At 42.4% G+C, this 10,859-nt stretch overlaps 2 protein-coding genes across 5 annotated transcripts; both read left to right on the top strand.

Annotated features, from left to right (window-relative positions):
* The first annotated feature begins 2,297 nt into the window (after positions 1-2,297).
* On the top strand, positions 2,298-7,318 carry LOC133912699 (uncharacterized). Of its 4 annotated transcripts, none has more exons than XM_062355583.1 (7): positions 2,298-2,778; positions 2,877-3,103; positions 4,676-4,750; positions 5,337-5,538; positions 5,616-5,701; positions 5,772-5,863; positions 7,028-7,318. In XM_062355583.1, exons 1-7 carry the CDS (start codon positions 2,548-2,550, stop codon positions 7,132-7,134), a joined length of 1,020 nt encoding a protein of 339 aa, XP_062211567.1. In that variant the 5' UTR covers positions 2,298-2,547; the 3' UTR covers positions 7,135-7,318. The 4 variants fall into 4 exon arrangements, with proteins under 4 accessions (XP_062211567.1, XP_062211546.1, XP_062211555.1 ...); XM_062355562.1 differs by having other exon boundaries at positions 2,301-2,778; positions 6,155-7,318; XM_062355571.1 differs by lacking the exon at positions 4,676-4,750 and having other exon boundaries at positions 2,302-2,778; positions 5,334-5,538; positions 6,155-7,318.
* A 2,013-nt stretch (positions 7,319-9,331) lies between these two features.
* On the top strand, positions 9,332-10,559 carry LOC133888334 (photosystem I P700 chlorophyll a apoprotein A1). The gene has a single exon (XM_062328540.1). The coding sequence runs from the start codon at positions 9,398-9,400 to the stop codon at positions 10,337-10,339; it is 942 nt and encodes a 313-aa protein (XP_062184524.1). The 5' UTR covers positions 9,332-9,397; the 3' UTR covers positions 10,340-10,559.
* The last annotated feature ends 300 nt before the right edge of the window (positions 10,560-10,859 follow it).

Here is a 10,859-nt window from a genome sequence, read left to right as displayed (position 1 = left end):
GACCCCGATCAGATCGCGAGAGTGATCTTGTGCTGAAAACTTGATTATATTCCCCTGAAAACGTGATTATATTCCCCTTTTCTATTCTTCTTCATCTCCAAGGCATTTAGGGTTTTCCGAAAGAGCTCTAAACTATCTCCAAGTACTTTTAAAACACGTTTAAACTCAAATCGTTAATTAATCGCACAAAACTTAATGCAATTATGGTTAGGTATGCCTAATTACGTAATTAACATTTTGGGATGTGACACCATTGTTTTGAACTTTTGACCTCCCAAAACTCTTACTGTCACCTGGTTTCGCGATACATAGGAATCAAAACATTTACTGTAAAAGGCTAATCTGATGGTCTAACTTCGGGTCACATCTTCTCTTCCAGACCACTAAGGTTTGTGTCCACATATTAAAAATTAATCAAGTCTACCTCGCTATCACAATTCATGATATAACCAATATCGTAAAAAAAACTATGAAATTCACTAATATCGACATTCCTGATCCAAAAACCATACTAATTTGTGTCAGCTAAATTAAAACTAATGAGATGATATAAGGGGATTATGAAGTCTAATAAAACCAAATAGAAAATGTTCAGAGTTTCTATACATTCTTCCACTACTTAAAATCTCATACAAGCGCTAAACTGATCATACCTAACCTAATAATATATAACCAAATATACTATAATTAAAATCTCATACAAATCACTACTTCTACATCAAATTTATCAACCTAAATACCCTAGAAAGTACGCCAAACCTACATATACCCTACATACTATGCCAAACCTAACCCTAAATAAACCCTAAGTACTATGCTAAACCTAACCCTAAATAAACCCTAAGTACTAAGTACGTCACCTAATATACATTTCACATAGTACGTTACCAAAATACTATGCTAAAACTAACCCTAAATATAGCCTAATAGTACATTACCTAAATATATCCTAATATACATTATACTCCTAATGTATTTCACATAGTTTCCATTTCTAATTGTACTACTCTAATTAATAAATAGTAAATAAAAACAATTACCTCACGGTAGTTCTCTTCGTAGCCCTCTCCCTCTCTCTCCTCTCGTGCCCCTCTCCTTATCTCTTTCTCCCCGCTTCCCTCTCCCTTTCTGTCCATCGCCCTCTCCCCCTTTCTCTCCCCACATGTGAACTCTCACTCTCTAGGCTGCCGCCGCCCCTCACCCCCGAAACAAAAGTGAATAGAAGAGAGACGACCATAGCCCCCGATAACTATCCAAGCCTTCTCAGTACTCTGAGTGCTAATATGACCCTCTCGATCGTGAGAGAGCTGAGAAGTGCTACACGCACAATGATAACCTATGTAGCGCCGACGTGACCTTCTGTCCCACCCCTTTTCGGTACACTGAATGTCGATAGGCTATCCGGTTGCCAATAATGTACTAGTTGGCACTCCAGTTCACAATAAAACCCTACTTAACAATTGGAGTATCGATTCTCACCTATATATATACAATTTTACCATTTTAAATTATATTTTTACAATTTTCCAATAGATAATATTATTTTTTTAGAAATCCTGTTTTCAAGCAAAAGCTCATGGTACATCACGTGGTTAACTCGTACCTTCCCAAATAGAAATACTAACAATCCAGGACATGTGTTAAACAACGTTCGTCCAAACCCACAACCGGCGTGGAGCTACCTTTCTCACTGACATCCGGAACCACTTATCTCTCCGCCCGAACCCTGTACGCGACCAGCGCATAGGACATCCGGCATGGTCAAGATGCGCCAGTTGCGCGCCACGAAACGATCCGGCTGCGCGATCCCGAGGCGACCTGCTCCGTCTAGTGCTGCATGCCGGTCCATTCACCGGTGTCCACGTGTGACCTGCACGCACACGCGGCGTCCCGTGCGGCCTCGTGTGGTCCGAGTCAGGGTCGGCTCATCCCGCTACTCCTCCTTACGTCAACGCCACGTGCGCATCTCTTCCTCATGGCCCCGCCACCATATGGCCCACAAGTCAGAGAGTGTAAGCAATTACACGTAGTTTAACCGAGTGTGCGGTTATATCAAATTCTCTTCATTTAATTTCCTTTCTAATTTCATTTCCAAATTTTCTTTTTAATTTTATTTCCCGTTCTCATATTTTTTAATTTTCTTTCTCTTTAATAGCTTAGTTTGGAATGGATTCATAAAACAAAGAACTATCCGGAAGCCCTACGAGCACTGACAGGTGGACCCGTGCGGAAACCTCGTCCCCACGCGCCCGCATCGAGTCCTGGCATCCCAAACTTGCGAAGCCCGCGCGAAATCCCGTTCCTGCCCCTTCCTTCTTCCTCCTCAGCACCCTTCCCATCCCGCCGCATCCCCTATAAACACACCAACCCCCGGCACGCCGTTGCTTCCTCCCCATTTCCACCATTCCCTTCCTTCTTCCTCTCAATCTTTCGCTTGGCGTCTCCTCCAATCGAATCGGATTCCTTCCCCAAATCTTAGGGTTAGGGTTTCGTCTATCCTTCCCTTCCTTGCCAATTAGCGCGTCGCGAGGGCTAGCGTTGCGTGTGATGATGGGCACTGCCGTGGAGCTTGGCCAGAGGCACGGCGAAGGCCACTTCTGCGACGCCGCCAGGGCTCTCCGAGTCCGCCAACGCGGCCTCCCTAAGTCGCGGTGGTCCGCCGACCAGGAGAAGGCGCCGGACGTGCCATTGCCAGCAGTGGCCCCCGGTGTTTCAGGAAACCTACAGCGGTTTTTGGCCGCCGTGACGCCGTCCGTGCCGGCGCAGTACCCCTCCAAGGTTCGCCTCCTGGCTCCTGTGCTGTAGGATTAGGTCCTTGCGATTTGTGATGGTTTGGCCGTTTCTGAATTGTCAAGATTTGGGGATTTATGATGCAGAGAGCAGCGAGGGGGTGGAGGTGCGGCGGCGTCGATGGCGAGCGGGACAGGTCGTACTTTGTTCTCAGCGACGTGTGGGAGGCGTACAGTGAGTGGAGCGCGTATGGTGCCGGTGTGCCACTCATGCTTGATGGGTGCGACGGGGTCATCCAGTACTATGTGCCCTACTTGTCTGCCATCCAGCTCTATGGAGACCCCGCAATCCTGCGGCCATCACCTACCCCAAGGTGAATTTTGCTCACAACGGTCGCTCAGTTTAAGTTATATGGTTACATTTAGAAGGGCACAAATAATTGTAGGTCTCTGTGTATCCGTTCCTCAATTTATGTCAGCGCGTTGTGGAATTCCTTTGTCATTCTTAATAGGCAACTGAGATCCTTATATCTCATGACTTAAGGATAGCAGTAGGGCATTGTTTCCTGGCATTTGGCATTGTGAAATCTAGTTGTGGTATGATGGATTCTTTAGACTGCTGTTGTGCTTGCCTGTAATGCGACTGTATTCTTTTTATGAAGCACAGGCCATTTTTAATTCAACTTAAAGGAGGTACCCTTTCTGCTATAAGGTTAACGAAGGTAGTGGATGTTTTCCAGGTGAAGTTATTAGTTACAGTATTTGTTGACATCAAAGAGTATGAACTTGAAAATTAAAATGGACACTAGCACTATCTATTTCGTTTAAAAGGTGCCTGTCTTTTACTTATGTATATAAGTGTAATCCAAACCAGATACGGGTATCGTTATCGGTTAGATATGGATATAGGAATACGCCATTTTTCTAGGAAACCAATACGCGGATACGTTTTACTATTTAAAAAAAAAAGAGTAATAAGTCAGAATTGGATTAAGAAAATGTGAAGCGGAAAGAAAACTGAGTTATTCTGAAATCCATAGACATCTATGATATGTCTTTGTCTCCTGTGCTATAAGCAAAATCACTGTACAGGACCTGACATATGTTTGTCTCCTATCTCTTCTTGTTTTAAATTGATTCAATTAGACAGAAGCCATAACAGATTTTGTACGCTTGCAAACGATAATGAGCAACCAAAGACACTATATGCCCAATTGCCCAGATGGCTAAAGTCCTCACTCCTAGAATGCCTATCCGGCTATCCCTACGTGCCTTGCATCACTGCATCAGCATAGTAGACATCAGACATCACATCAGAAGAGAGGGAAGGGGGAAGAAAGGAGGAAAAGGGGGAGGAGAGGAACTCACCGGTGATTGGCGACTGGCTGATAGGGAGGAAAAGGGGGAGCTGGGGAGGAGAGGAACTCAACAGAGAGGCAGAGACACACTTGAACAAAGGAGGAAAAGGCGGAGGCGTAGGCGAGGCGACTGGCGACTGGTGGAGTCCTGTTGTCCTGGAGGCGCATGAGTGCGGGCTAGGCGCCAGCTATGAGGGCATCGGTGTCATCGGCTTGTCGTCGGTAGGCGGCGGCTAGGAGTGCGGGCTCGCCGTCGGCATGGTGATGACTTGCGAGAGGGAGCTGGGAGGGCGTGAGGTGTAGTGATTAGGTTAGCAAATGGGCCGAAGTCAGATTGTTGGGCCGGGCCATATCCAGGGAGGTATCCTAGAAGTATCCAAGAGGTATCAGCCTTTACCTGTTTTTTTTTATACTCACCGGATACGTATCCGAGCTATATTCATATCGAATACGGCATTGGATACGGATACGGTCGCATTTTTGAGTATCGGTGTTTCTTAGATCCAAACTTTGAAATTTATAATGTTTAACCTGGTGGTAAGTGTTTTTAAGTCCAAAAGTTGAAATTTGAACATTACATGCATACAGAGAAATGTTCAAAATGACAATTAGCATCTCCAAAAGGCATGACGTGAACAATTGTCTTCATGTCCGTTTATATAGGTAATTCGCAAAAGTTATTTTAAGTTTTTGGTGTACTTTTTTCGCCAGCATTCAAGCTTAAGTTTGACTTATGCTAGTGCTTATCACCTAAGGTTCTCACACATGTTCTGACTTGTTTACACATTGCACTTTTGTACTTCATTGATTGTCTAATAGTTGGTTGGAACGTTTAGAAAAGCTATCTGATTCCTCTATTCTACTTGGTCTGTTTTATGAAATTATCAACTATTTCTATGTCCACTTGAATTGGCAGTTTGGTGGAGCCATTTAAGTTGTTGATTCCTTCACTGTGCATTTGAGATTGTTGTTTACAAAATATTTTGTTTTGTTGGGCACAATGGACCTAAATCTCTATGTATAGTAGGGTAAAATTCTAAATACATAATATTTCTTTACGCTCACACACCTTTGTTTGTGCATTTTAAGCTTGTGAAAGCTTTCTCTAGTTGTAAATCCACCCATAATTCTAAAATTTCTTTTTCTTTTTTCAGCGATAATTTTTGCCAGTCATTTTAAGATGTTCTTGTGTTAGCTAGTTTCATGCAATATTTTTAGTTCTTGATTTTGTGCGCTTCTTTTGAAGCAGGCATATGATGAATGACAATGATGTAGATAGCCATGACTCCAGCAGTGATGCAAGCAGTGATTATGGGCATGGAAGACTAAAACATCTTACTCAGGAAAGCTTCTCAAGTGATGATGGTGAATCTGGAGATCTTCATGGTCACTTGCTTCTTCAATACCTTGAATTTGATTCTCCATTTTGTCGTGAACCATTGACTGATAAGGCAAGAATTATCATCACTGTGTTTGTATAGTCTTTCATGGCAGTCCAAGTTCTAACATCCTTATTTTTCTGTTTCAGATTTCTAGCCTTTCAGCTAGATTTCCTGGACTGAAGACCTTAAGAAGTTGTGATTTATCACCGCGAAGCTGGATATCTGTTGCTTGGTATATGTTTTTCATATTATGTAATCTATTAGTGCTTCTTAAGGATGTAAGTTACTTGCAAATTTTGTAGGTATCCAATTTACCGTATCCCTATGGGCCCAACATTAAAAGATTTGGATGCTTGCTTTCTGACGTTCCACAAGCTTTCAACTTACACAGGAGGTAACCACATTCTGTTTCTGGTTCGTCTTTCAGAATCCTTAAGTTGACATTTTCTGATAATGTTGTCCCAAATGCTATTATGGCTATACCAAAACAAATGTAGGTTACATAAACTTCCATTCATTTGATTTGTTTATTGGATATTCACTTACCCTATGCAGAATCCATATAGCAGACACCTAATTAATCTGAAGTATAAGAATGATTTTACAATTACTCAGGTGGCTTTTTAGCCTTTAGCATTCTGTTAACCATTTTTTTTTTTTTGTGTGTGTGTGTGTGCTTGTCCAGATCATGGTGGTGCTCTAAAATATCCTTGGGGTCCTGATAGCACACCAATGATATCACTACCTGTTTTTGGCATGGCTTCTTACAAGTTCAGCAAGTCAGTATGGTCTTCGAGTGATGGGGATTGGCAGCAGGCAAGCCGCTTACTGCAAGCTGCTGCTGATTGGCTGCTAGATAGCCATACCAGTCATCCGGATTATCAGTTCTTTGTCTCACATGGTGCATACAACAGGTAGTAGCACCAAATTTGAAACAGAATGTCTGGAAGGAGTTGGTTGTAAACATAACCAAAGGAGGCGGACGTTTTGCTGTTTTCATACTCTGATGCATGTCAAGACAGGGTTTGAGCTCCCACGTGGGAAGCATGCAATGTTGTTCTGCCTTGTAAAGTGCACTAATTGGAGGATGTGATCGACTGTGTTTTTATGTTATAGTCCGTCGGTGATCCCCCTATGGAAATTTGGGACGAGAAACAGTGAAGAGGGAAAAGAGACTTGATGCAGTTGTTTTCCAAAGTATTGTGGCTCCGGGATAGATGGAGCTACTGGACTTTCTTGTGTGTTACAAAAATAAGGGGGATATTTACGAGATCCCCCTAAATGTTGGTAAACTTGTGGATGCTTGTCGACACTGCATAGTACTGTTTTAAGTGAAACTTGTAACTGATTAGCAACTTGCCATCTGCCAAGCTATCACATCGTTCTGAGTAGCTCTGGGATAGATGGCGCTACTGGACTTCTGTATGTGCTTTATTGTGTGTCTTGCAATATTCTGAATGTGAATTGCTGTGTGCGCAAATATTCGTAGATCGTGATCAACTGTCAAGTGATTGGAGTGACAAGAAAAACTGACTTTCAGTGTTTTTACCTTGTCAAGAGGACAGGAGTTTCCAGTGGGAAGCCGATCAACAACATAATAGGCATGTCCAGTTGAAGCTGATTGATCAAGCTAAGCTATGGAGAAAAATGGTTCTGCTTCTGTGATCTGTGTAGCCAATATTTACCGTGGAAAGCGTCTACGTTTACTGTCTGGTAACTTGTGTAAACCAGTAGAACTCTTGGAGTTAAACTGATAGACTGATAGATATGCTTTATTTGGCGCTGAAGTTGTAATCGAGCAAACTGTTTAAAAACTGTCTCAGGTGCATCAATACATTTGATTCTGTGATGCGAATTGCCAGTCATGTACTTGATAGATTGCAACGATCAAGAGCACGCTTCACCCCACTAACACAGCGAAGAATGATACCACGAGCTATACAGTTCATTATCGTTCACCTGAGCTTAATCAACAAGGTTGCGACCATTACTCACAAACCTTCTCTCTTCAGTTGTGCTTTGAGTTCATCGTTCTTGAGTTGGTGGGGGCACCCAAGTGTTGTTTGTGTGTTCAACTATTTCGAACTTTGAACCCTCGATCGAGTGCAAGTAACAGACATCCATTTGTATATCTGGCCTGGCATGACTATCCCCTAACCTAGCCTATATATGCATGCACCGTGTTCATCGGAAACAACCACCAGCAGAAGCAGCACGTCATCCGACCTGCATTCCACGGGCATCCTCATGCACCGCGCTCTGTCTTAGCCGATAGTCGTGTTAGTGGCAGTTCTGTTGTGAATGAACTGTAGATAGACAGTAGATTACTTGTTCGGATTCTACATATTGATTATTTTGCACTAGAATCAAGTTTTTTAACGGAATATTCACACTATGTAGAATATCCTGACTTTAAATAGTTACATGCAAGTCTATATAGTATAGAAAAGCAGGCTGCCCATGACGGGTACGTGTGGGGTGAACCAAATCCTCATTGAAATTGATTTTTTCCATTCGAGGGGGATCGTACAAGGTCAACAGTACCCCCTGTGAATATTCCACCTGTATGAAAAGTTCTTAATGTTAGTTGAGTCCCTGGCTCCCTAATTGATTGACCCGCAATAATACCTACAGCTTCCCCCAATTCGACCAGACTGCTATGAGTGGGACTCCGCCCATAACATAATTGACAGATCCAAGATGTGCTCCGGCAAGTAAAGGGGGTTCTAATATATATTGGTTGTGCTCGAAACGGTTGTGCTCGAAAGGAAGTTATGAATCGAGTGACTAATCCAATTCCAATATCTTGATTTCGAGCAGCAATGCATCGTGAACCCATATATATATCGTCTGCTAATACACGACCAATTAGTGTTTGGACAATAAGTTTTTCCGTCATCCCATTTTGAGGACTCACAAAAATACCTCGGATAGTACCACAATCTCTTCTACGCACAATAATATGTTGAACTACTTCAACAAGTCTACGTGTAAGGTATCCAGCATCCGCTGTTCGTACAACAGTATCTACAACCCCTTTACGGGCTCCGTGGTAGGAAATTATATATTCTGTCAAAGAAAGTCCCTCGCGTAAATTGCTTTGAATAGGTAAATCAATCATTTGTCCTTGAGGATCCGCCATTAACCCTCTCATACCTACTAATTGGTGTACCTGAGATGCATTTCCTCTGGCTCCTAAAAAAGACATTAGATAGACTGGATTAGAAGGATCTGTTATCCGAAAATTCGAATTCATTTCTTGTTTCAAATATTCACCTGTAGCATACCATATCTCAACAGATTGGCATAATTTTTCTACTGCGTGTACAGCCCCATAATAATAGTGTTTCTCCAAAAGAAAACTCTGTTGTTCCGCGTCTTGGACTAACCACTGCTTGTGAACAGCTCTTCTCAACTGAAGGCGCACTACTGTTACTATCAGTCTAGTCTCTCGAGGGCACTCTTTCGATCTCGAACAAACTTACTTCTTTTGCCGAAAGAGAGATATTCAGAAAACCCGATTTCCAGTCCTGCCTTAAGAACCCGACTCCAAAGAAAGAAAAAAGAAAAGCGGACTAAAAGAGAACAACAAAAGAGAGATCACTTTCGACAATTGAACAACACTTTTATATCCAGATTGGAACTGGACTTGAACCTTCATATCTAGATTTCACTCCACTTTCACTTTCATATCAGGAACGTCGACTTGCACTTTCAATAGTGAATTGTTCATAAAATGTATGAAACAATGACGGTAATCAATAACCAAACCACCCATTCTAACGAAATTTTGAATGGTGATGTAGGCGGGGGTTTCCGAGGAATCCAAATAACCTCTGGGTTTTTTCAGATTTCGCAAGCATCTAGAATAACTAGTCAATTACAACTCTATTGTACCGCAATCGGTGCATTGATTTTTGCATCGTTAATGCTTTTTGCTGGTTGGTTCCATTATCACAAAGCCGCTCCCAAATTGGCCTGGTTCCAAGATATAGAATCCATGTTGAATCACCACTTAGCGGGGTTATTAGGACTTAGGTCTCTTTCTTGGGCGGGACACCAAATCCATGTATCTTTACCGATTAACCAATTTCTCGATGCTGGGGTTGATCCTAAAGAGATACCACTTCCTCATGAATTTATCTTGAATCGCGACCTTTTGGCTCAACTATATCCTAGTTTTGCCGAAGGAGCAACCCCCTTTTTCACCTTGAATTGGTCCAAATATGCAGAATATCTTACTTTTCACGGAGGACTAGATCCAATAACCGGTGGCCTATGGTTGAGCGATATTGCGCACCATCATTTAGCTATTGCTATTCTTTTCCTGATCGCTGGTCATATGTATAGGACCAACTGGGGTATTGGTCATGGACTTAAAGATATTTTGGAGGCTCATAAAGGCCCATTTATAGGACAAGGACATAAGGGTCTCTATGAAATCCTAACAACATCATGGGATGCTCAATTATCTCTTAACCTAGCTATGCTAGGCTCTACAACTATTGTTGTAGCTCATCATATGTACTCTATGCCCCCCTATCCATACCTAGCTACTGACTATGGTACACAACTTTCCTTGTTCACACACCACATGTGGATTGGCGGATTTCTAATAGTCGGTGCTGCTGCACATGCAGCCATTTTTATGGCAAGAGACTATGATCCAACTACTCGATACAACAATCTATTAGCTTGCATCCTTAGACACTTCGATGCAATCATATCCCACCTTAACTGGGTATGTATATTTCTAGGTTTTCACAGTTTTGGCTTGTACATTCATAATGATACCATGAGTGCTTTAGGTCGTCCCCAAGATATGTTTTCGAATACTGCCATACAATTACAACCCATCTTTGCTCAATGAGTACAAAATATCCATGCTGACGCGCCTGGCGTAACAGCTCCTGGTGCAACAACAAGTACCAGCTTAACGTGGGGAGGTGGCGAGTTAGTAGCTGTAGGCGGCAAAGTAGCTTTTTTACCTATTCCATTAGGAACCGCAGATTTTTTTAGTCCATCACATTCACGCATTTACTATCCATGTGACTGTATTAATACTTTTGAAAGGTGTTTTATTTGCTTGCAATTCCTGTTTGATACCTGATAAAATGTATGAAATAAGGAATAGACATGCCTTGGGTTGGCACGCAAATAGGATCTCCAATAGCGGGAGACAGGAGATTCATATGAGAAAACATAAGTAAACGGGCTTCCGCCTGAGCTTCCAAGGATAAAGGTAGATGAACAGCCATTTGATCCCCATCAAAGTTCGCATTGAAACCCTTACACACTAATGGATGTTAACAAATAGTACGCCCCTCTACTAAAGTGGGTTGGAAGGCCTGTTTTCCTAATCTATGCAGGGTAGGTGCTCTGTTCAACAG

The sequence above is a fragment of the Phragmites australis genome, chromosome 1 (assembly GCF_958298935.1).
Source record: "Phragmites australis chromosome 1, lpPhrAust1.1, whole genome shotgun sequence".
Taxonomy (NCBI): Eukaryota; Viridiplantae; Streptophyta; class Magnoliopsida; order Poales; family Poaceae; genus Phragmites; species Phragmites australis.
Note: the sequence above shows the minus strand (reverse complement) of the source record. Positions and strands in the feature narration are given on the sequence as shown.

Coding starts and splice junctions, on each gene's coding strand:
- LOC133888334 (XM_062328540.1), top strand. CDS start 9,398: ATGCTTTTTGCTGGTTGGTTCCATTATCACAAAGCCGCTCCCAAATTG.
- LOC133912699 (XM_062355562.1), top strand. CDS start 2,548: ATGATGGGCACTGCCGTGGAGCTTGGCCAGAGGCACGGCGAAGGCCAC. Junction 5,702..5,771: donor AGCTGGATATCTGTTGCTTG/GTATATGTTTTT, acceptor CAAATTTTGTAG/GTATCCAATTTACCGTATCC. Junction 5,864..6,154: donor GCTTTCAACTTACACAGGAG/GTAACCACATTC, acceptor GTGCTTGTCCAG/ATCATGGTGGTGCTCTAAAA.